At 29.3% G+C, this 26,730-nt stretch overlaps 2 protein-coding genes across 3 annotated transcripts in view; both read left to right on the top strand.

Moving 5' to 3' along the window:
- The window catches only part of LOC106692899 (purine nucleoside phosphorylase), a 32,229-nt gene extending 20,128 nt beyond the window's left edge, over positions 1-12,101 (top strand). The window contains exons 2-6 of one of the 2 annotated variants that reach the window (XM_014439139.3): positions 6,124-6,218; positions 7,976-8,154; positions 8,295-8,470; positions 10,253-10,443; positions 11,751-12,101. In XM_014439139.3, coding sequence (XP_014294625.1) covers positions 6,124-6,218; positions 7,976-8,154; positions 8,295-8,470; positions 10,253-10,443; positions 11,751-11,962 — 853 coding nt within the window. In that variant the 3' untranslated portion in view covers positions 11,963-12,101. The remainder of the gene's footprint in view (positions 1-6,123; positions 6,219-7,975; positions 8,155-8,294; positions 8,471-10,252; positions 10,444-11,750) is intronic. The other variant, XM_067048740.1, reaches the window with a different exon arrangement.
- Positions 12,102-14,208: 2,107 nt separating this feature from the next.
- LOC106692895 (purine nucleoside phosphorylase) overlaps positions 14,209-26,730 on the top strand; it is a gene marked incomplete in the record, with an annotated part of 29,360 nt that continues 16,838 nt past the window's right edge. The window contains 1 exon segment of the mRNA XM_024360906.2: positions 14,209-14,541. Coding sequence (XP_024216674.1) covers positions 14,510-14,541 — 32 coding nt within the window.

Below are 26,730 nucleotides of genomic sequence, written 5' to 3'. Positions count from 1 at the left end.
TATTACACAATATCAAAAGTTATTGGAACCTGTCTTCGGTCGGAACATTCTAGAACTTCTGTTCGTAACCCTAGACTACCTAGAGGTCCCAAAGAAATTCCTGACTTCTAATGAACCAGGTTGAATTCTCAGATGAAACTTTGGAACTAAACGAAAGTCAAACAATACTAATACGATTTTTCATCGATATCCTACTTTTAAAAGCCGATTTATTGACCTGATTGATCTATGGGGTTATTTTTTGTTTACATGAAATCTATTATTTATTATATGAAGAACCACTAATTCTATTTTAATGAAGATTACGAAAAAAATATTGGATTCGTCTAAAATACTTTTAAATAAATTAGACTTGAGTATATTTTCAAATACTTTTCATCATTATCGCCTCAATATGATTTTTTTTTTTTTAAATAATATATTATTCCATATTCGTTTTATAATAATTGCAGTTAACTATGTCCTTGTTTTCCCTTCTTAAGAACTAAAATTGCTGACTCCATCCTTGAACTCCTTGCCTTGCGTTCCATCCTCCATTCCTTCAATACCAAGATAGATCCCATTATTACTTTCATTTAAATATATGTGAAATATATTGTTAGGAAAGAGTCCAAATAATCAAGTGTCCCAAAGCGATTTGTGTTGGAACAGCCTAGGCCAAAAATAATTAATATAATTCGCATTGCGCATATATTTATATATATTTTCTTCTAAATTTTCCCCATTTATTATCTTATTTATTTAGGAGACCACTAATGTGAAAGTTGTGACACACGATTTTTCGTTAGAGGCTCTAATAAAGAACTGCTTCCTTTGATAGGTTCATTCATTTCAATTAATTATTTTTATATATTTTCATAATTAGTTTATCTATTTAAATAAATAAAAATACAACAATAGAGTTCTATATAACAACCATTCCGCAATTATAGAATTTTTTAGTTTTTTATAAAGTACTGTCATGTGTACAAAATTGAAAGTTTATATCTATGTATAGTATAGTAAATTATATATAATATTAAGTAGAAACTTTTATCACAAATAGTTAGCAAAATATTCGAAAAAAAAAGTTTATTCGTCAGTTATAAAGATATCTAATATCATACGTCAGAACCATTATCGTTATCAAATCGAAAGATAATAGACAAATTGACGAGCTGATATGAAAAAAAAAATATCGTTACCATTCTTAACATATTTAAATTGAAATGTTATTGCGTTAATATTTTGTTTAATTCGATTTTCGTGATAAAAGAATCAATATAGTAATACAATATACAGCTATAACAACACCATATTATTTCTGGAATTAATTCTTTTTATTTTCTTTTAAAAAAAACAATTCAAATGATCATTTATTCGGACATCTTTTTCGTTCACAGGAAATTTTTTTTCTTCTCAGAAAAATTAAATTTTCCATAAGGTGTATCAGGTTAGAACATCAAAATTAGAGTTCTAAAATTACATTTCTTTAGAATATTCACAAAAAACTTGAAATTTCAGTTTAATTCACGTTTAATTGATACCTAAATGCTTTATTTAGAAATTATAAAAAATATAAATATGTTTTATTTAGAAAATTATTACAACCAAGTTGGGCAACTAATAGTTAAAATAACCATAGATACGATATTTATTTATCAATGATTCATTCATGAATAAGACCCGTTGCCATGGCAACTTTAGCTATTAGTTTCAACTATAGCTAATTTTTGCCCAACTCTGCAACCAAGTGTGGTTAAATTCAAACAATGAGGAAATAATAATTACAATAAAGGCTTAGTGAACCAAAAGACTTGATACTGATACCACCAATCGTTCTTTACATATGTACATCTTTCCAGTTACGCCTCTCCAAACTCAACTCAACTATAATCTACTAATATCCTCCCATCTACGTTTCGGTCTACCTCTCGGACGCTTACCCGTCGGTTCAGTGTTCATCAACATTGGTTGCTTACTAAGCCCAACTATCTTGCACACCCAGTTTGCACAAATGCAGTTTCCACAAATAAGCGTTGTTTAGTCTTCTAAATTATCCCGTTAATTCATCCTTTTTCGGTCTGAATATTTTACATAATACTTTATTTTCAAAAACCTTATGGCGATGTTCTTCTCTTAGTATAAGAGGTCACGTTTCACATTCGTAAAAACAGTGGGAAGGATAATAGTTTTGTAAATTCTAACATTAAGGTTTTTGCTTGGTCGTAAACTCATGACCTCCTACCCCGCGGTATCCTTTAATAATACCCCACTCATTCCTGTCGAACAGATCCGTTACTTAGGACTACATCTCGACAAACGACTGACATGGAATCCTCATACAGGACTGAAAAGACAAGAAACTGCTCATCGATTTCGACTATTACAGCACTTACTAGACAAACGGTATAAACTTCCAATCCATTACAAAAGACTGATCTACATGACTATTATAAGGCCTATCTGGACATACGGAGTTGAGCTTTGGGGCTCCACTAAACCATCGAAATCCTCTAGTATCCAATCCATACAGTCAAAAATCCTTCGTACAATCCTTAATGCTCCTTACTTTATCACAAAACAAGTCATCCACCAGGATTCAGTGTTCCATATGTTGTCGATTTGCCCAGAACCAGATACCAATCCTTCCATGGTAAACTTCCCAACCACCCAAACCCACTTATATCTAACCTGGCTTCTTCTTCAAAACCTGATAATCCCTCTAGACGTCTGAAGAGAAGATGGTCCCGAGATCTTCTTCTCTAGTACCGTTAATTATTCAATCAATGAGTAGATTCATCGAAATTGAAGACATTTTCCGCCTTCAACCTCGCTTTTATTTCCTCATCAATTTCGGGTTTTTTTCTAGGTAATATAAATACTTAAACCTATCTTGGAATAATAAGTTAGGAAAAAAATTCAAATTATAGATTACATCTCTAAATTAAGAGGATTTGATAACGATATCACGATTATCGATTTTAAAATCTGATAAGAATGTTTGTAAACACAAGGTGACCTCCAGACATATTTGCGATTTTAGATAATTTTCACCATACGCATTAAATCGATTTATATTCATATATCTATCGAGGTTAAAATCTATTGCGTATTGGTGAGGAATAATTGCAAAGGAGTGTCTGCATCAAGGAAGTTAACGGCAGTTCTTTAAATGGCTTACAAACCTAATTTCCTACATAAATATTATGAACATTTCGATGTCATAACATCGATTAGTTACAAAACAAAAACGATTATACGAATTAGAAAAAAAAAAATTATATTAAATATTTTTTACGATTTTGGTTTTTAACAGCAAAACTTATGGGATCATTTCGAACTCCGTAGTCTATTTTTAGAAGAAAAAAAAAATCACCTAATATTAGTAGCATAGTCAAACGGAATAATTATTTCGAGATATTTTTCCAAGGTTATATCGATTGATTATTATGATAATTATGCAATTTCAATATTGCATTTTAATATGATAGAAGGTTATTTAGTCCTTGAAATTATTTTTGTTTTTTCTATGCAATTAAGTAAAAAGAGTCAAAACTATAAAAAAAACAAACGAAAATTGAATTGGAAAAATGGACGTACAACGTCTACTTACATACCTCAATTAATCTCTGTAATTTTCAAAGCAGAAATTTCTTTATTATTCATACTGACAATAGTTCCCCTTACTATATATGTCAAATATAGGTATGTGGAAATAAAATCTCACTATTGACCTAAATAACAACCATGAAAACACGAAAACATTTACTTTTTCCTCCAGTTAATTATAAAATAATTTTATATTTACTCGCGGTTTCTTTATGCTAACAATGTAAGATGGCTAATTATTTCAAATAAAAAAATTAAAGATACTTTTGGAGGAGATGTTCTGAAAATTCAGCATCAGTTTTTTTTTTCTAATTTTTGTTTCTGAATTAGGCTGTTAGAGAATATTAGTTGTAGTAAATGTTATTTCCCATAGTTTGGCACATCTATAATGAAAATCCATTTAGCTATAAATGTTTGAAAAATTCTTGCTTCTTTCTCTATTCTGTTCAAACTCATTTTAATGTGAATATTAAGGATTTCAAAATATGTTAACTATTTACTAAAGAGTAAGGAGTGAATATAAAATTGAATTAAGAAGGTAGATTTTTCAATTAATATTTTCTAGAAATAGGAGGAAAAATTAAAATAAAAAGTTTGATACAAATAAATAATTATTTATGATATAGAGAAAGTGAATTTAAAAATAAATAAAAATAAAAACGGTAAATTTAATTTTTACAACAAAATGTGAACACTCTTTGAGTAGCTCTAAACTTTTTTTTTTAAAACTCTTATTGTTATTAACTACCAAATATGGCCTACAGGATGCTTGCCTCTCCATTATACTTGTTCTTGCAAGGCTGTTCAAATATATTCACTTGTTTCATTTTTTAAGATTTAGTTATATGGACTTACTATATATTTCTTATAGAGTGTCCCAGTATGTATGTACACCTACATAATCTCTATAATTTTGAAAACTTTCATTTAATTTCTGCTAGGTTATTACTGTAACATGGTATATCTTTTAAATATATCATTAATTTTCCAGGCTTCTTTTAGGGTTTTTTCCAGTATATATAACTCTCGAATTAAAAAAAAAAAAAATTTCTTTGTTTAAGGATATTGAAGATTTGCGTGTACGGTACAGAAAAACTCATTTTCATCAAAATCATTGGAATCGTTTTGGGTCTATAACGTAACAGTTATTGGGCACAGAGTAACTGATTTGGTATATAGGCATCGGAGTCTAAAACCATATAAAAAAAAAAAACAACACTGGCCAACTTACATGTTGAATTTAGTCCTGTTTAGTAGTTGAAATGCATACTGGAGTCATTACAATAACTTAAAGAAAGTTTATATTGTTTTTATAAATGTTCAACAATTATTAATATATCTAGAGAGGTCGGTAAAAGTATTATGACTTATGTTAATTCTACCGTTCCTTCTAGATATATTAGGAACATCTAGAAAGGATGAGTCCGTCTATAATGCTGCGGTATGCAGCAGCAGTGAACCTGTTTTCAACAACCTCTTGATGGACGAGTAACAGTTCCCACTCTGTCAGCAACTTCTTTCATTACACAATTCTTCGTTCTGATAATTATTTCTTTAGTTTCTCTAAAGTTATAACTAAACCTAAACAAAAAATCCAAATAAATGTGATTAATGTATAATGGTGTGAACGATCTATCAATTGGTAACATTTTTACATTAGAAGATCTCGAGGCCATCTTCTTTTTAGGTGGTGGAATGAGAGGAAGTATGGTTAGGAACAAGTGGTTTCGGGTAGTTAGAGAGCTTGTCATGGAAGGATTGATATCTGGCTACATACAGAACATTTATGGATGATTTTATTTATGACAAAGTAAGGAGCATTGAGGATTTCACGAAAGATTCTGGATTGTAAGGATTGAATATGAGACTATCAGTAAATGTTGTAAGAGAAGGAACAATAAATGGAACATTCTCTTCTAAGCATTCATTATTATTAAAATTAAAGTTTTTATTACATAGTTTCATCGATAAGGTTAGGAGCAATATGCGGTCACTATACTTTATTATTGTAGTATTATCAACATTGAATATTGGATGGATGCTCGATGAAAGTAATTAATTAGAATTGCATTTCTCCGCAGCGTGTGAAAGTCGAATTGTAATGATGGAAGATTTATGGAAAAATAAAGAAACATATCAACTGTTATATAATCGTTTTTTTCCCATCAAAACTTTCTTAATTATATGATAATGTGATCATGGGTTATCGCTTGTGTCCCTTATCGATTAGTTCCGATTCACATTTATCATTTTAATGGTTCAGGAAAATTTTACGTATGCAAAGAAAAAAAAAAGGATGATCCTTTCACAGAAGCATTCTTCCATTAAGTTGTTAACATTTTCCAATTTCGATGTCATCCTACTTCGATTAACACACCTTCTATACGATTTTTTTTTTCTTACATATTATACTATGTATGGAAGATAAAATTGACCTAAATTTTGTTTAATGAATTCTTCAATCCAAACATAAGCAGATGCATGTGCATATAAGTATACTTTCCAACTAATCCTATCCTTTTTTTTTTGCAGATATACATATGAGGTGGTGGAAGGTATAGCCAAATGGTTGCAAGAAAGGACTTCAATAAAGCCCAAAATTGGAATTATTTGTGGCACAGGACTTGGTAAGAGGATTATTCTAAATATTGTCAATTTTAAATATAACTAGCAATGGCCCGCTTTAGATTTACATTATACTCACTTGTTCAATGTGAAGAAAAAAATATATGAAATGAAGAATAGTTTATTATTCTGGGACTAGTTTCCCTTAAGAACAATTACAAAGGTAATTTTAATTTTACAATAGCATATATTGGCCAAACAACAGTGTGACCCTATTTATTTGTATATAACTAATTTTAAATACAGAGAAGAAAAAATTAAAAACTAACTTACTAAATACAAAAAACAAAACAAAAAAGGTAGTTCCAAAATATCTGTACTATTATAATATTGGATTAGATTGCTGAAGTAAAAGCTAGTTAAATAGAAGGGTTTTAAAAAAGGGAAGGGTATATAACGTATGTTGGAGTTCCAGTGATATTCAGCTCGGTTAAAAAATGATTTATCAAACGCAGCAGTTCGGTGAGTTGAAGGGTAGATGTCTCATAAACGGGACCTGGTAGTACGGGATTGGACTGAGGATTTGAATTTCAAGTTTTCTAGGATAAAGGAGAGGCGTTGAGTACTAATTGCTTAGTATAGATAGGAAATACTGGCATCGGAAGGATGGATATAGCCACTTCTGCTCGGCGTAATACTGGGTTATGTGCATATCTCTGCTGATCCCGAAAATAAATTATTCTGCGCAATTCATAAGACATTTAAGTTTAGATTCGAGATTACCCGAGAGTCCAACATATAACTGGCAGCCATAGTCAAAGTGGGGGAAAACAAGAGAGGAAACTAAGAGTTGATGGATTTTAAGTAGAAGGAGATAACGGATTCTATTGAATTGCTTTAGGAAATTGGTCCAATTATATATATATCATTAAAAAAAAGTAAATAGGTTTCCATGAGAATTTACGCAAAACATTTTTAAAATTGTCACTTAGTAATAACCTCACAAGAGAACCCTTCACGTCAGTCCGAATGACAGTAAAACCAAACATGGACTTCCAGATTGACCATGGAGGAACAATACTGATGGATTACCAAAACAGATTGACATCCAATCATTCAAGATTTGAAGTAGAGGGGAGACTGCAAGTGTTTTGTCCATACCATGCAGTTAGTTCACTTTATTCTTGCAGGCAATTGTCAGAATAATGTTCAAACAAAATTTCTGTTTACTGCAAATTGAAGGAGACATTAAAAAATATTATTACTGTTCTATTTCATTTACAAGTAAGCTTTTGAATGATAACTGTCCTTCCGACTGAACATGAATGGAACCATTAAAAAATAATCTTGGTTGCCAAGTACATGCGCTATAATTTTGCTGATATTGGTCCAATTTAATGATTTTTGTTTCGCCTACTAGATAATTTTATGATCTTTCGAACAAGAACCTATAATAATCTGGAAGATGTATAGTTTTCTTATTCATATTTTTTAAAATAAATAATTGTTTTAAACTATATATATTTAAATTGTATTTCTTTAAGCCTAATATCAGATTTCATAGAAAAAGGATCTTTAAAAATTTCAAATTAATAGACATTGTCATAGCAATATTACAGCTATGTACTTACACTTGTATATTCCTCTGGGTTCTAGCATGTAACCTAAAGCCTTCATCAATAAACACTCTAACGAAAATTTTTTAATCAGACTTACAGTTCTTAAACAAACAAACTCTTTAACTTTATGTAACTGTATAGATTATAGATTACCACAGGTAGTACAGTAGTTTATGAACAATTTTTTAAATAATTTACAGGAGGCCTCACTGATGAAATCACTGATAAAGAAGAGTTCCCCTACACTGATATTCCTCTTTTCCCATCAAGTACCGTAGCTGGCCATGCAGGAAAACTAGTGTTTGGGCACCTAGAAGATAAGGAAGTCATCTGTTGTAGTGGAAGATTCCATTATTATGAAGGATACAATAACTATCAGGTGAAGATCTAGTTATATATAATAGTTTATTGTGATACACATTTATTTTAATTGTTTTTATTTTTATGTAGGATATAATTTTCACACATCTGTATTGATTACATCATAATTTATAATTAAAATTTTTTTTTCATTCATAGGTGACATTAAGTATACGAGTGATGAAGATACTTGGAGTTACTCATCTTGTAATGTCAAACGCCGCTGGTGGTCTCCCAAGTGACTACAATGTTGGCGATATCATGATCTTGAAGGATCACATCAATTTCATCGGTTTGGCTGGTGGAAGCCCTCTCAGAGGACCAAACGATGAAAGGTAAAAAAAGTTAATATTACAACAAAAAAAAATTACTAACTGAAATTGTAAAAATATCAATGTTATATTTTTTTTAGTAATAAAAAAGTTTTGTTTGTTCTTTAAAATTTCACTATAGTTGAAAAGTTAATATATATCGGTTGATTAAAAGAAAAGAATATGGTTAGTTGGATCCAGTGAGAGTTCATTGTATTTAGTGAAAAAAGTTTTAAAATTACACCTTGGTCTCTTGTTATAAAAATATAAATATAATTCACAATCCCTATAAAAGGTAGCAGCACTAACACTAGTGTCATGATATCAGTGTTGTGCAAAAAGTAACTGCTATTACATTTGACTGTTATTATTAACTGTGATTAATTTTGCTCAATTCATAATTGTAATTTTGAACTATTACTACAATTAGATTGATTCATCAAGTAGTTCATATTACTAATAAAATTGCAATTTCATTTCTGCCATATATTTCAAATTACAGTAATTGCAATTACTTTTTAACAAACAATTCATGTTGCCATGTTCCCTGGGGATGCAAATATTAAACAATATATACATATTTATGTGCGGAACCACATACTATATGTATTTACATACATGTGCTGTTAACATTGGAATGTGTTATTAGTATTATACAAAAATATTAAAAAGATAAAAGAACAGAAGAAACAATGAACAAATAAAGAATAAAATATAATAACTAAATTGATGCACATAAAACATGAGGAGTATGTACAATATGGAAAAAATTTATAATTAAAAAAACTTATTATTTGGGACTAAAGAAAAAAATAATTAAATTGCTTAAAGATGACAAAAATGAAAAATTGAAGAAGAAATCAACATTGAATAAATTAATTAAAATTCATCTAAGTATTAACATTTATAACTGAAAATCCAAATCATTAAGAACTTGAGGCATGTGAAGTAAATTATTTAACATAAAAAAAAGAAATCAGAGTAGAAAGAATTAATTATGAATGATACATGTCAAACTTATAACTGTTTCATTAAAATAAAAAATTATCTCATTACAAAGATATAAAAATAAAATAATTATACAAATATTTCTCAGGTATTATTTTTGTTGTAAATTTAATTTTAAAAAAATATCATTTTTCGATAGTCAAATTTTAATATCGATATTCAGATATATTTAATTAAAACTATCGAACAAAAATATCAATATATTTCTTTTAAAATATCGATATTTCTCCAACATTTTTAGTTCTTGCTGCTGTTTTTAGTAGGGCTCCAAGTAGCCTCAAGTTACAAACTATAACTTAGGCCTACTATAGATTAGTGTGTATGAATATAGTGGTTTGTTTTATATATAATAACTTTCTATGAGCAGTTTTATCATAATTTACTGTTATAATATTATTACTGACCTATTAGAAATCATGCTTTCATTTTTTTAAAATTTTTTAAACAGAAGTAATTCCAAAACAGTCAACTTAGATTAATGTTACTTCTATACTAATTGCCTCATATGAACCTATTTTGCTTTTTAATTTTCTATTCTCTTCAGTGAATTTGGATATTTTTCATTTTAAAAAATAAAACAAATATAGTAAGTAAATGAAGCTCTTCAGTTATTAAAGTTGAGCTTTAATGGAAAATAGTTGTTTTAGTTCTTGCAACTATCATTATATATGCATATTTTTCTACTAGTAATACTTATGTTTTATTAGAATATCATTTCATCATAAAATGTGCAGACTTACCTTCTACAAATAATTTTTTTTTTTTTATGAAGTAGTACATATTTTTGCCTGTTTTCAGGTGGGGTGAAAGATTTATATCCACTACTCACATTTATGACAAAGAAATGCGAGCATTGGCGAAGCGGGCTGCCGAAGAATCTGGTCTTGGGCCATATCTGAAGGAAGGTGTTTACTGCATGGTCGGAGGTCCAAATTTCGAAACAGTTGCTGAGTGCCGCATGCTCAAACTCATGGGAGGTGATGCAGTCGGTAAGTAACATTTGAATGTTAGATAGTGATATTTGTTTCAAATATAATTGTACAATTAATCAAAATTTCTCAGTCTCGCAAAAATTAACTATAAAATAAAGCATTATGAATTGAATACATGTAGAATTGATGGATAGAGGAAGTGAAAGGAGATGATATCAAAGTTATGTTTAGTAGTGACGTAAATTTTGAAAGATGATAAAAGATTATATATTAAGCTGTTGATGTTAAAAGAAACTTTCTTAGAGAATATTATCACTACTCCATATTTACTTGTTCAATGTTTCAGACTGTTTTCCCATCTTTTAGTACTATTATTCCTTATGATCAAATATATCTATTTCCTTTTTCAAAATATTGTCTTTATAATTACATAATTAAACCATTTAATTGTGTAATGTAATATAGTTTTAGCTATATAATTAAACTACAGGTACATTACAATCCAACTACAACATTATACAAGTAAATATAAAGTATTGATAATATTCCACATGAACAAAACTTCCTAGAGAAAAAAAAAACCAATGATAAAGAATAAGATAAATAAGTATTGGACTAAGTAAATTCAAAACAAAATTAACATTTGGTTTAGTAACTCGCCCATTTTAATATCAAATATAATATTTTATCAATCTTGATTGATTTGCTTTAATCCTGAACCAGTTCAAACTGGTTTCAAATTTTGTATCTTTAATGTTTGACCTTAGTAAGATTGTAAGGTCTTTTATATGTTGATAACAGAGATCAAGACTTTTAAAAGATCTTCATAAAAGATAATATTATCAAAAGAATTGGTTTGTCTTGCACATTGTTCAATATTTTCTTTCCCTCATAGCAACTTCTTTCTTAAATATAAAACTCAAAATAAAATTAGTTTGGAGGAAATTTCAATTAATTATTCGATCACACAACAATATTTTAAGATGTTAGTATTTACATTAATATACTACCCTCATAAGTTTCCTGGATTCAGGGGGCCTACCTGGGGTTTATCTAGCCTCTACAAAGTATTTTCCTTAATTGGGAGAAAAACTTGGTAATTAATAATGATATGGACCATATCATTTCCTTACACTACTGTTGTACCAGAAACAGTATTTCCAAACCTAGCACTGTACCCAAAACGTTATATTGCCTTATATTGTTTTTGTAACTTCAATTGTTACGAATATGATATATCTCACCTCACTATAGCTTAGCACTTTATTTTAAGAAATTTATCTATTATAAAAGTTTTAGTAAATTTTTTTCTGTTCAAACAGATAATTAAATTAAATTTAATATATTTTTATTGTTTAAAATAGGAATGAGCACAGTAGCCGAGAGCTTGGTGGCTGCCCATTCTGGAATCACCGTCTTCGCATTCTCCCTAATCACAAACATGTGTTGCATGGAATATGATGACCAATCACCACCAAATCACGAGGAACATCTGGCGATCGGACAGCAAAGAACCAGTTTGATCCAAGGCTGGATTCGAAACTTAGTTGGAAAGATCCAACTGAATTATGAATAATTCTTTCCATCATAATAACAATAACTATGTAACAAAAATAATTGTTGAAGAATAAAGTCGCTAAAGTGGCATAAAAGATCCTGGTGTTTGGAAGATGGCGTGTTAGAAGTAGAGGAAGAGTATAATTTTATTGAAAGTATTTTTTTCTATTTATTTACCTCTTAGTGATATGTTATATTTTAAATTTCATTGTTTTAAAATGATTTATTCAAGGCTTGTGATGAGCAATTACATAGATTAGACTGATTATATGAAATTTAAGTCGAATATTTGTACATTTTCATGTTTATTTATAGAAAAATAATTGTGTTGTAGATCATTTTATTTAAGAATTAGAATTTTATTATGTAAATATTATAGAAAAATTATTTTTTTAATAACTACTTCTTAGCAATGTGCTAGTTCCTGTAAAATCTAGATGAATTTTTAGATAATAAATGATTTTTAATTAATAATTCTATGATAATAACCAACCTTTATGATGTTTAAGTATTTATAAATTTTTTTTTCTTAGTTTTGATAAAATTATTATAAATTCTTTCAAGTTTTGTGTCTTAAAATACCTTTCATTACGTGTAATAATAATATGTGAATCAAGAAGATCATATGGCAGAAGAAGATGAGAGAAGAATATGGTTTAAGTTCAGCTTGAAGTTATGCATTTCCAATCGAAGTTGTGAGTAACAATAAATAAGAAACAATTGTGATTTTTCTAATCTCTCAACTTGACCGTCATGTCCATGATTAACAAAATCATAAGTACAAAATTACATTTTAAAATAAATAATTATTCGTACCCAGTTGGGTAATACTGGCTATATAGCTTAAAAGTAATACATATGTTTGTGTTTCAGATATGCTATATTTATCCATATTATTGGAAACTATAGATAACTTAAAAATATATCATCTTTATCAAACTATTTAAACACTATAAATATGTTTGCAAAGCAAAAGCATTTAAAATATTTGTTAAATAATAGAAATCTGTTGTTATGATCAAGTGTTCTTAACTGTATCTACTTAGTTGTATGAACTGACAATTCATTTTTGTATATATTGATTAGTATCATTTTTCAAAATTTTACTTTTATTTTGGTTGGAATAAAAATTTGTTTACTACTATTATTTTGAGCTCATATATCTTTAGGTTATTTTCCTCAGCATATTTTCAACTGTAATATAAAGGGCTATATATAAGTTTAATTCTTTTTATCCAGAAACTGAATTTCGAAGAAACTGTGAGCATAATATTGACTAAGCTAAGAAGAAAACGGCATTGAATAAACTTTTATTCAATAACATTTCCTTGTTTGAATACAATAACTTGAAATTAAATCTGCCTGAATAGATAGTATTAATGATCGAATTTATAAATGAGACTAAATAGTAACATTGTAAAGTTGTAAATATTAACTAATCCAACTGAGAATTTTAACCAAAAATTTAAACTGGCCTTCTCGAGCAATAACTCATCATAGCATCTTTCTAATAAAATCATTATAAGAATTTGTTCCAGGATAGAAAAAAAAATTACTTCATTGATTCAGAAGTATATATAAACTAAATATACTTATGCACATACATACAAAGGAAAACTGGTCTCTGGAACAGGATTCTGGATTTCAAGGACCCCGATGAACTTAAAATTAATTATACATTAAGAGAGAACTTCTTGCCTCTTTATCATATCCCAACCAACTTATCATTTATAACTGGTGTAGATTTAGTTGACTGTTGATGTAATTTAAGGAGAAGTTAGCTACGGGAAGGAGAAAGAAAAATGCACTGAAAATCAAAACTTACTCTGGATGTGTCCCAGAGACTTATGAATAAGTAATACATTTTCTTTCAATAGAACATTTATAAAAACATTCGACTCAACTGGTGGGTCTGAGATATACATAGCTATATTAATTTTTTTTTTTATTTTAAAGTTCTAAACTAATTTATTTTTTATTCTGAAATTTTTTAGGTTATATAACCTATTTACAAATAAATTAGTACTGTAATAAATCTATTTAAATTAAATATATATCAAAATATAAAAAGTAGATAAATAACGTTAATTTTTCACTTGTTTCAGTATGAGTTAGTAATAATTTTTTTTTTTCTGCAACTTAAAAGTAACAATTTTGATTATTTATATGGCAGTATCTAAATCTTTTTAATCTTTTTTATTTATATATTTCACAATTTAAATACATAATTCTTCAGAGATGAAATAACTAACTTGGATTAAATCTAAATCAACTAAAATTCTTTTCACCATCCAACCATTTATGAAATGATAACTTAGAATCTTCTAAATATAGTATCAAAAATTAAGATGACTTCACTTGTAAATAATTTTTTAGCGGGTATTACATACATTGTTGTAAATGAATTAATTCGGGTCTTAATTTTTGGAATTGAAATATATCATTGTGTAGAGATAGGTTTAAACATGATAGGATTAAATAGAATTTATCAGATAGAAGTGGGGACCTAGTATTAAGATAGGACTGCTGCCAGTGATATGCCTATAGTGATAAAAATACAATCGACATGGATGATCTGTCAAAACCAAGATTTTTCAGGTAGTTATATAAATAGTTATCATATAATTTTTATATTTTAGGACTAATGGTTATTGTATTACATAAGTTTAATCTTTGTTGCTAACATAGATTTAAGTATAGTACAGGTTATGAAATGATATGACTAATTTATATAATAATTACTATAAACTAAGACCAGTACCAGTAGGATTTATTGAAAAGTTTATTTTCAAATACATAAAACTGAATGATTTATTGAGTGATGTCATATTTTAATCAGTTAAAATATTTTACATTTGAAATATACATAATAATTATGTAATTGTGCTCTTGCTGTTTATGCTATCTGGTGGCCTATGAAGGCATTAAGAGAACACAAACCTGTAGTTAAAAGAATGAACAAAATTGGATGAAAACTTTATTCACCAATAATTTAAAGTATGAGTAGAAATACAATATCACTAGTAATAACAAACAATAATTTCATAAAAGAGAAATTGGTTGTGAGGAGAAGGGGGAAGGTGTGGTAAAAGAAGAAAACTTACATAAAAGGAAGATGGTCTGGGTGCGGTTAAAAAAAAAACTCTAATAGTAATTAATCTATTTAATGAGAGCTTAAGTTTTGCCCCAGGGCTTCATCAGGGCTAAAAAAGATACAAACAACTAAAATAAAATAAAAAAGTAAGATAATATATAACATGAAATAAAAGTAAACTAAATATGATTAAAAATATGTGACAATTTATACAAAAATGAATTTTATTTTATATTATATTATTTTATTTAATTTACTTTGTTCATTTTTATGTAAATTTTATAAGTTTTAGATGTTAGCATCTATTTTAGCCCTGATAAAGCTCTGCAAAGTGGGGCGAAACGTTGGCTCACATCAAATAGTTTAATTCCTCTTCGAATTTTTTTTTACAGCACTTGGTCCATCTATCTTTTATATATTACACACGGTCAATCAATGATCTTCCAATAAAATTTGTATTTTAAACTTGTTTTTGACTTAAACTTGTTTTTACACATCTTTTTGATGTGTGCCAAAGTTTCGCCCTCAATGCGATTCGCCCTCAAAGACATATATTTGTCACTAGCGGTAGTTTATTGTACATAGGCGTACAGGCGAAACGAATAGTTTTTCTATCAGAATTAGTGGTTAACAGAAAATAAGCTATAAATTGGAAGTGTTATGAAGGAGTCCCTATAGACGTCCCTGTAATATACCTGACTACTCCTGTCCTTCCCTCGTTCTATTAAAAGGGAATTATATCTGGTGCCCCCTATCACACCACTCTTGTACTAATAGGTAATTGGGCTAATAGGCCTATTAGGCTCTTGTACTAATAAGTGTAATAACCAACTTAATATATAAATAAGCTCTATTTAATATTAATATACAAATTAAAAAAATTTGCGGAAAGTGGCAATTTTAAAACTAAACAAACACGAGTCCTAACGTTTTATAATTGTTTTCTTAGTCATGGAATTCTTCGGCCTGTTTAATAAATATTAATATAAAATATTTTGTATTTGAAAAAGTTCCTTCCTAATAAAGATGGAATCGATTCAAAATTACTACTCCTATGAAGATAAACCTTATAAACTACATTGTATATTAAACTAGCTTTAATTTGAGTTCCTGCATACCTCTTATGGTTCCTGAGACGTAGATTTCTCAATATAAATTCATGAACTACTGATTTTTCAGTATATATTTTTTTTTTATGAAACCTTGCTTTTTAAATCAGGAATTATTGAACGTAAATAGCTCTATTAGAGATAAAACTATGAAAGTATAAAGGAATAAAGAATAAATATAAATATAATATAAGATGAAACAATGAAATAGAATAATAGAATAGAAATATGTCAATATCAGTTCCATTCTCTGTTATTATCTCAGTTACTGAGATTCTCAGTTGATAAATCTTAAAGTACTAACGTGATTATTACTGCAATCTACCTGACATAAATGTATAAATATATATACATAAATACTCCCCCAAAATTATATTTTTTCACTTCTGGGGGAGGAGGAGAGCAGCTGTTCCTCCCTGCCTAGTATGTGACACCCATGAGTTTCTTTTTTGTCCTCCAAAAAAAAATATGATTTAATTTTTCTGAATTTTGCATAAGAAGAATCCTTGGTCAAAATCCACCATGGATTGGTCAAGATGGTGTGGATAGAGCTATTACAATTATCATTTATATATTCTTGTTTTTAGGTATATATACTAATTAATTTTCAACTGATATAAAATAATTAGTTTGATGAAGAATATGGTCTCTGTCACAATAAGGGAAACAAAATTTATAAAATAATTTCAACTTTAAATAAATTGGGCTCTTAATAAATTGTTTTTCTAGACTGCGGTCCAGACAATCTCCTTAATTTCAGTCAACAATCTATATCAGAGGTGGCCAACCCATAGCTGTCCTTGTACGTTTTTCTAGTCAGCAAGATTCATCACACTTTCATTATTTCATAATGGCCCAAGTAGATGAAAACCAATGTATTAAAAATGTATATTACTTATGTGTAATATTAAAACATTAACAGTCGAAATTATGAGAAAAAATCACCTTTGATTTTAAAATAATACTCTTGCGAATATATGACAGATATTGCCTGTTTTATTTATGAGGTTAGTTAAATTAAGAACTCATTGTGTAAAGAATAATAACTAATTATGTTTTAATTTTTCAGTCCAATATTTATAGTGGCTCTTAATCAAAAATGGGATTATGTAATTTTATATGTGACCATTGGAGTTATGATATATTCCTAAAGTGGCCTGCAAAATAATTTAGATTAGCCACCCCTGATCTATCTATGAAATATATTTTTACTGAATATATCCCCCAGAGTTATTCCAGATTTCGATATCCTAGTAGAGGTAGAGGTTGCCTAACTCGATGATATGAGGCAGTAACACTATTCTGGCCAATTACCTTATTTATCCCCTTACAAATGGTTGGCTGAACCAAAAAATTTCAGACAGAAATCTTTGTCAAACGGCAAATAGCATCAATATTCAAAAAGGGGAAAAAAAATATTAAAATAAAAAATATCCGGATCAGCCCTGACGAAGTCCTGCGAACACTGGTTAACATTGAATAGTTTTTTCTTCTATTTTTTGCCTTTATTGACATGACTATCTTCCTATAATACATAGGATCCTAATCCTATAATACTGAAAATTACATCTTTACATAAAATTAAACATAATTTTAACTGACATAAAAATTTGAGTAGATTTCTCTAAAGATTATGTAAAGTGTGTTTTTGCCATTAATACTTTTCAGTTATGGTCTCCTCTTATAAAACTTTTTAATGATGCAATTACTACTGACTGATTGGTGGTGGCCTGTCTTTAACTAGAGAATTTATTTTCTGGAAAACTTTGATTTATCAACAGAAATGAATACATAATTATGAGAGATAGTTGACCGTGGATGATAAATGAGGAGAAGATGGTTGGGGGTGCGGTCAATGAAACACAAATAAGTATGACTAACTTATTTTAATGTGCCGACGTTTCGGCTAGAGTTTCTAGCCTTCTTCAGGGCTAAAAACAAAACAAGATAACAACCACAGTAAGTATAGAAAAATAAAAAATAAAAAAGAAAGTATAAACAAAATAATTTTACACATACAATGAATAGTTTTACAAGATAGAATTAATAAAATTAAGTGATGAGAGAAGCGGGAAATAAAATATAGACATAGGTAATTGAAAAAGTGGGTACAATAACTTAATTAAGCAAATGAAATAAAATTAAAGTTATATAATGTAAAGAAGTATGAACATATTAGTTATTATTAATTTAAAATTTAAATATGGAAAGAAAATGAAAATTGAGAGGAAGAAAATATATGTAACAATAATAGATGATAAAAAGGCAAATTATAAGTAAGGTGTACAAAACTTATAACGCGGGCAGGAAAAAGGATAAAAATGGAGTAAATAAGGGGAAAGAATAAAATAAGATAAAAGTAAAATAAAGGGAAAGAGTAAAATAAAGAAAGGGGAAAGAAAACAAAAAAGAAGTATGAAAACCAACCTGCTTGCTGAAAAGTAAAGCGCCTAATGGTCGCAGCGCAAAGTGGTCAAACTTAGAACTAAAAAAAGCCGTTACAGCAATGACTAAGTGTTATTTATAAAGAAAACGTTACGGGAGGGTGAAAATAAAAAATAGACAAATTTTTTAGAAGAAGAAAGCGTGTGAGAGGGTGATGACAAAAGGTGATAAGAAGAATTAAAAATATATATGAACCAACGAATTATCGAATAACGAAGTACCGGAAGATGAAGAGGAAACGTAATGTAGGAGGGAGACAACAAATATGTAAGAAAAGGTTTTAAAGATGAAATAATGCGTGTAAAAGTGGGCGGAAAAAAAATTAAATAAATAAAAAAGTAATGTGATAAAAAAAAACAAAACAAAAAAAACAAAAAAAAAAATGAAAATTACTTTTTTAATAAATTAACTATTTGTGAAATAGTTATTTAGTTATACTATTGTAGAAATGAATACAATACTAATTAAAATAATAATTTATATAATATTTGAAAGCTAAAACACTTAAAAAAATTTAATAAAAAAATTTACAAGAGATATATTTTTTTATTTTTGATTAGCAAATTCATAAATTACATCTTCAAATTCTTTTTCTTTTGATTGATATTCATGATAGACAACATATTTTATCTTAAAGCAATCCTATTTCTCAGTTTATTCTTGATTTATTTCAATTTACTGATTACACGAGCTGGAGGCCTTGGGCATCGGCCAAGTAGATCCTTGAGGTAAAAGATGACACTCCTTGGTGGTCCGTCAATCCTTTACTGAATTTAGAACTCATCGAGCACTTTTTGCCAATAGATTTAGTCTTGTGCTACAGCTGTCTTCATTTGTTTTTCAAGAAGCATTATAGCACCTGCTGCTACTCCATTCAAGAAATGTGCTTTTCGCCTTCCAGATCTATGAATTGGATTAAAGACCAGTGTTGGAATCTCAGAGTCGTTCATACTTATTATATGATCTTCCTAAAACATTCTCCTAAGCATAACAAAGTTCACCCTTTACATGTTTTTCTACTCCTAATAGAATATTACTCATAGAGTAAATATATCCCGATTACCTAAAACCATAAATTCTCCTCAGTATTCATTTATTCCTCTCTGCTTTCATTACGGATCAAGTTTCTGCTACATATGCAAGGAGATGAGCCTACTTTAAGTGCTGGAAGGGAATAATATCAATTTGCTGAAAATATTCTTTTACTCATCCCTTAAATATTCTTTTACTTTACTTCAGATACCTGCTATATAAAACTCGAATTGTTGGAATCTATATTCTCCAGCCTCCAAGTACCCAGGTTTCCTCCAACTACATTTAGTTTTGGTTTAAATTACCATTAAAGTCCAGAACCTTCTACACATGAAAGAAAAATATGTAGTTTTCTAAAAATTTGGAGTTAAAACAGATTTAATGGTTTCTTTTAGGTTTGATAACTTGTTGTGCAATACCCGAAAAATATGTTTTTTCAACTGATTGTTGCGCCTTACCAGCTTCAAGCCAATCGCGCATATTGTGACGCGTTTAATGTATGAAAGCTAGCTTGACGCGAGCAGGGTGACCTAATCGCGTCATAAATTCTCAAGCAGTTCTTCCCAAAGGAGCCCAGAAGGCTCATGTATTTGTATTTTTTTGTTTTAATAGAGTGTACAGTGAAATGAAATTATATTTATAAGTTCTAATGTTGGAGCCCGATGTGGATTGCCGCTGAAGAAATTTAATAACACATTGGTCACATCGCTACTGTGTGGCACACTGCGTAAATTCGTGTAAGCCCATTCATTTACACATGCTGTGCTTTAGTTAAAGAAGTCCCAATGGCTCCAAGCCAAATTTATTCAAGAAACTTACTTAATCATACGTTTATAAAATTTTCTTTGTTCAATTTTTTTGAATCCTTAATATTTGTAGATGGAATAAATACTCGGTATTCAAGTAACTTCTCTACTTCCCTACGCTGCAGCCCTGCAATTGCAATGCTCTCCGTTGTTCAACAGCACTAAATGCAATTCAATAACTTCAATGCTGGTCTGTGTGTCTCCTCAGGGAGCAATGACATTCATGATTTACGTTTGTGATTATAAAATCTTTAGATCTAGAAAATCAAAATAAATACTTTCGAATTTATTTTAATCCTACATTTTAATCCTTCGACATAATCTCTTGATTCTCCTTACAACAATATCCTTTTATATTCTTTAAGTTATCTAAATAAAACAAATCAAAAGTAGATTTCTTAATCTTGATATAAGAATAAACAGGCTTTGTTTAGAAATACAGCTTTATACGTTTTTTGGTTTAATATTTTCGATAATGATTCTTTGAAATCGACTAAGAGAAAATAATTAATTTACCTCAAATTTTAAGGATTTGCGTTTCAAGATTTCGAATCCAAAAATCGTCATGAGTGCAGTCACCGAAGATAAATAAACAAAAACCGAAGACAAATAAACAAAACTTATTTATTGATTGGAGAAGATTGTCGGGGGGGGAGGGAGGGGGGAGGGGAGGTGCGTTCAGTGTGTGAGATGTCAGTGTCTCTTCATTATTAAGAAAGATACAGCATATTGGACTTTTTATACATGTTTTGATATTATATTATTATTTCGTCTAAGTAAAAAAATAATAATAATAAAATAAAACCGGTCCTGTCTTTAATCTTAGAATATTGGACTGATTTCTTTTTTTAAATTCAACACCACAAGACTGAAAAGACAGGAGACTGCTCGTCGATTCCGACTATTACAACATTTACTAGACAAACGGACCAAACTTCCAATCCATTACAAAAAACTGATCTACATGACTGTTATAAGGTCTATCTGGACATACGGAGTTGAGCTTTGGGGCTCCACTAAACCATCAAATTCCCCCCGAATCCAATCCTTACAGTCAAAAATCCTTCGTAAAATCCTTAATCCTCCTTACTTTGTCAGGAATCGAGTCATCCATCAGGACATCAGTATCTCATATGTTGCCGATTTGACCAGAACCAGATACCAATCCTTCCATGATAAACTTCCCAATCACCCAGATCCACTTGTTTCTAACCTGGCTTCTTCTTCATTACTTAATTATCCTCCTAGGCGTCTGAAAAGAAGATGGCCTCGAGATCTTCTCCTCTAGAAATCTAGGAGTTCTATCAATGGGTAAATTCTCCACATGTTTGTATCATGTCACTACGTCACCTACAGAAAATGTAATTGTTGTATATATTTGCAGTTGTATCATTTTTAATTTTTTTTTTCGTTTTGGGTATTAAAGATGTTAAATAATTGATTTCAATAATAAACAAGATTTTATAAGTTGAAGCGTTTTTATTAATGCTGAGAACACCAAAAATGTGATAAAGAATCTGCCCCAGACAAGATAATCCCTAGTAATCGATATATCATTTAGAAATTGATAAGGAATCGAAATTGCTACTGCTCCGATATACACGTTTGCCACTTGCCGTAAATCCAAGACTTGTACAAATGCTCAGTAAACAAAGGAAGGAACAAACTTCGGTATTCACAAACATCGGTATTTTCTTTTAATTTTTTTCGGCTATAACAATCGATTTAATCTATTTTAACTATAAACAAAATATTGATAAATGAAAGGAAACGTAAAATCAGCAATGTTGGTTGTGGATGACAAAAATTTCTATAACTAACACTACTACATAACCTTTAAGTTCAACTTTCGTTCTAGAATTTTTATCATAAACTTTTTAATTTAATTACTTAAGAGCTATTTATTTTTGCCGACGTTTCAACCTGAGTTTCAGGTCTTCATCAGGGCTATAGAACAAAAGATATAACAACCATCATTTAGAGAAACATAAAATTGAAAAGAAATATTATACAAATAAATTTAGACATATACATAATATTGAATTGAATAATAAATAATAAAAAATTGGTAATTGATAACTGAATAATAAAAAATAATTGATTGATAATCATGGAATTAGACTTGGATAATCATGGAATCTGCTACCGTCTAATTCCATGATTATCAATCAATTATTTTTTATTATTCAATGATCAATTTTTTACTTGCCGAAACGTCGGTAGAAATAAATATTTTTTTGTTTATTTATGCTTTTCTTTGCTGACCGCACCCCCCGAACATCTTCTCCAATCTTTAGTTTAACATGTTAAATGGAAAAATTAATGTTAAATGGAGAAATATTTCCTTCTTTTAGCATATTAAAACGATATAACATGGCTGAGAGTCTGTTACTAGGTCTGTTAAATGGAGAATGACGTCACGCAACAGAGTTACTGCTGAGTTCGTCACTACTTTGTTTGTCGTATTTGGTTACTTGCTGGTAGTTTGTGTTTGTATTGTGTTAGTATTGTTTTGGATGTTTATATAAGTAATAAAGCAATGGATGACAATAATAATAATAATAATATAATGACAGTTGTCAATTAGCTCATCTTGATTCTCTTCCTCACAAGTTAGAAGATCAACAAGGCATTCAGTGGAAAAACTTTCACACAACTTCCACATTTCATTCAATTTAGGCATTTTATAATAAATTATTTTAATTAAAACTAAAATTTAAGTAATAACATGAAGTTTTGGAAAGAAAGGTTATAAAACAAGTTGCTCAGAAATGTCTTCATAAAAATATATTCGTGCTATGTTAAATTCCAAATGAACTGCTAAAGTTGATTAAAAAGATTTGAAACAATGTATTTACGCCGAATCGATAGAATTTGAAAATATACAACCATAAACAAGAGTTAATTATTAACTCCAAAAGTTGGGTAAATTCTTTAATTAATTAAAACACGAAAAACACAAATATTCATCTGTTGACAGTTCTAAAACAATGTGAACTGATAACTAAATTGTGGATCCAGCACAAGGGGCCTTTGATTTTAATGAGCCTGCCAAGTATAGGTAGGGGAAATAAAAAATAGCGGCTGTTTCAAAACATTAAAAGTAATTAATGTTTTATTCGGAGCTTAATATTTTTACAACTACCAACAACACTAGAAAATCTAAAAAGAACATTATTTAAAGAAGAATAAATTTGCTGAAATATGAGCAATAAAAGAGCCATTTACGTCTAATAGTTCTCGAAATATAACTTTTTAAAAAGCAAAATTTCTTAAAAATCTACTTAAAGATCAGTAGCTAATTAATTTATTTTGAGAAATCTACATATCAATAACCATTCGACGTACAAATGTCTATTAGCACTCAAATTAAAGCTAGTTTGATGTACTATAAAGTAGTTTATGACCTTTACCTTCGTAGGAATAGTAGTTTTCACGATATTTGCTAAAATAAATTGATTTATAGTTGTTCGGACAATAGGTTTGATTTATGAAAAACTTTATTTCAGGAACCATTGGACGTACAGATGTCTGCCAGCGCTCAAATTAAAGCTAGTTAAATTTACTATAAAATAGTTAATTATGTTTATCTTTGTAGGAGTAGCAGTTTTTATGATATTTGACAAAATAAACTCACAAAATGTTAATTTCTAGTTGTTCGTATAAAATGTTGGATTTTGAAATAATAAATCTCTAGACCCATAAGACGCACATATGTCTGCCAACACTCAAAATAAAGGAAATTTAGCTTACTATAAAGTAGTTTTTATGATATTCACATATGAATATAAATTTGGCAAATGAAAATTTGTCCGAACAACTATAAATCAATTTATTTTAGCAAATATCATGAAAACTACTACTCCTGCGAAGATAAACTTCTTAAACTACTTTATAGCTCATTAAACTAGCTTTAATTTGAGTATAGATATTTGTAGTTCCTGAGATATAGGTTTGTCAAAATAAATTAACTAACTATTCATATTTCAGTACATTCTGTACTACATTTGTATGAAATGTTGCTTTTTAAAAAGTTATACCTCGAGAACTATTGAACGTAAATAGCTCTATTAGGACTTAGATTTTAGCAAATTTACTCTACTTTAAATGATGCTCTCTTAGATTTTTTATTGTTGTTGGTAGTTTTATAGATATAAAGCTCCTGCCGTAATTTTTTATTCCTCCTACCTATACTTGGCAGACTCATCAATTTTGACTAGTAATTATACCTAGTTTTCAATTAAGTAATCAAAAATTGGGGTGAAATTACTAAATTTTTTCTCCTCTGGGACTCATGTACTAGATAGTCCAAGAGCCTCGATAAATAAGTCAGTTATTTGAACCCAATTTTTGATTACTCTAATGAAAAATATGTATAATTAATAGTCAACATTGATGAGTCTGTCAAATATAGGTAGGGGGGAATGAAAAATGGTGTTTTGTTTCTGTTTATTGTTGTTAATAGAAATTAATTTTTCATTCGGAGGTCTAGATCTTTGAAACTACCAACAACACTAGAAAAGTTAAGAGAACATCATTTAAAGTAGAGTAAATTTTCTAAAATATTAGCCCTAATAGAGCTATTTACGTTCAATAGTTCTCGAGATATAGCTTTTTAAAAAGCAACATTTCATTTAAATGTAATAAATGATCTGTAGTTAGTGAATGGATTTTGAGAAATCTATATCCCCAAAACCATTTGACATACAGATTTCTATTAGCAAATTAAAGCTAGTTTAATAGACCGTAAAGTAGTTTATGAAGTTTAACTTCGTAGGAGTAGTAGTTTCCATGATATTTGCTAAAATAAATTTATTTCTAATTTTTTTTAGTGTTATTGGTAGTTTTAAAGATATAGAGCTCTGAATGAACAATTAATTTCTTTTAACGCTTTGAAACAACCGCCATTTTTTATTCTCCTTACCTATACTTGGCAGACTCAATTGAACTACGACGGGTCGGCCACAAATTCAGGCCAGCCAATTCAAATAACCTATCCACACGCTAGCGCATGCACGAATTTGCCATGTTTGACAAACGTGTAGAGACACCTTACTAAGATAGAATTTGTCTAATACAATACATTGGTTAGCATCACTATTTAACCAAGTAATGATCAATCTAGGCCATTTTTGCAATCAATAAAACAGCCAGTTACAATTTAAGTGGTCGCAATCTTGACTTGTGCTTTTAAAATTTACGCTCTTTATAAGGTTAGAAAACAATTTTAGTTAATCAATAATAGATCTGGTCTCTGGCATTTTTATCCCATGGGCTCCTTTACCCCTGTTATCGATAAATTAAAATCGATCAAAAATAAACTCGGAAGTACGATTGCTCCGAAAAAAAGATCGATTATTTTGTCACTGATTTTGATAGAAAGTAATGAGCTTAGTAGACTTTAATGTAATTTATGATCTTGCTAATCAAAAATTAAGACAAGTGCTTCTTCTAAATATTTAATTTTTTATTGGATCGTTGATTGAGCGTTTATAATATAAAAGGAAGATATTTATTTACAATGAGAAGAACCTCTCCTCCAATGCAAAGTTAAGGCATTACAACGTTGTGATTTTTATGGAGACCACTTTCTTACTTAACTAAGCTGCTAAGAATAGAAAGGAGGATCTTAAGAAAAATCAATGGGCCCAGGAAAACACAAGAATGTTACAGGTGAAAATCTGACGTAGTAATTCACAGATAAATCAAAGACCTGGAAACCGAGATAAGAATCAGAATGTTGATGTTCTATGGGCACATGAAAAGGATGAGGAGGAACGACTGAACAAAAAGATCTTTAACAAAATGTTTAGTTACAAAAGTATGGGAGGATACACGAGGCAAATAAGAGAAGAATAAAAGAACCTTAAAATTTCAGTTACCGACTGTCTAGATAGAAACACATATAGGAAAACACTGAAAAATCTCTGAAGTGGAAAAAAGAGGGGCACGAAGTGGTCCAAAGAAAGAGAAGAAAGGCAGTTGAGGATCATGAAACTGCGATTGGAAGAAAGAACATTAAGACTCCCAAAGAAGCCTAACCAATGATATTCGCGTGGAACTTAGTGGTCGTTACGTGATAAAAAAAAAAAAAAACTGGTGGTGCGGTGAGAAAATAAACAAAATTTATTTGTTTGTGCCGACGTTTCGACCTGAATTTCAGGTCTTCATCAGGGCTACAAAAAATTTATCTGGTTGGTTTTTTTTAGCCCTGAGGAAGACTTGTAATTCAGGTCAAAACGTCGGCACATATAAATAAGTTTTTGTTTATTTGCTGACCATCTTACAAAAAAAAAAAAAA

This window comes from Halyomorpha halys, unplaced genomic scaffold (assembly GCF_000696795.3).
Source record: "Halyomorpha halys isolate HHAL.00 unplaced genomic scaffold, Hhal_1.1 Scaffold76.1, whole genome shotgun sequence".
NCBI lineage: Eukaryota > Metazoa > Arthropoda > Insecta > Hemiptera > Pentatomidae > Halyomorpha > Halyomorpha halys.
This window is presented reverse-complemented; position numbering and strand designations above follow the sequence as displayed.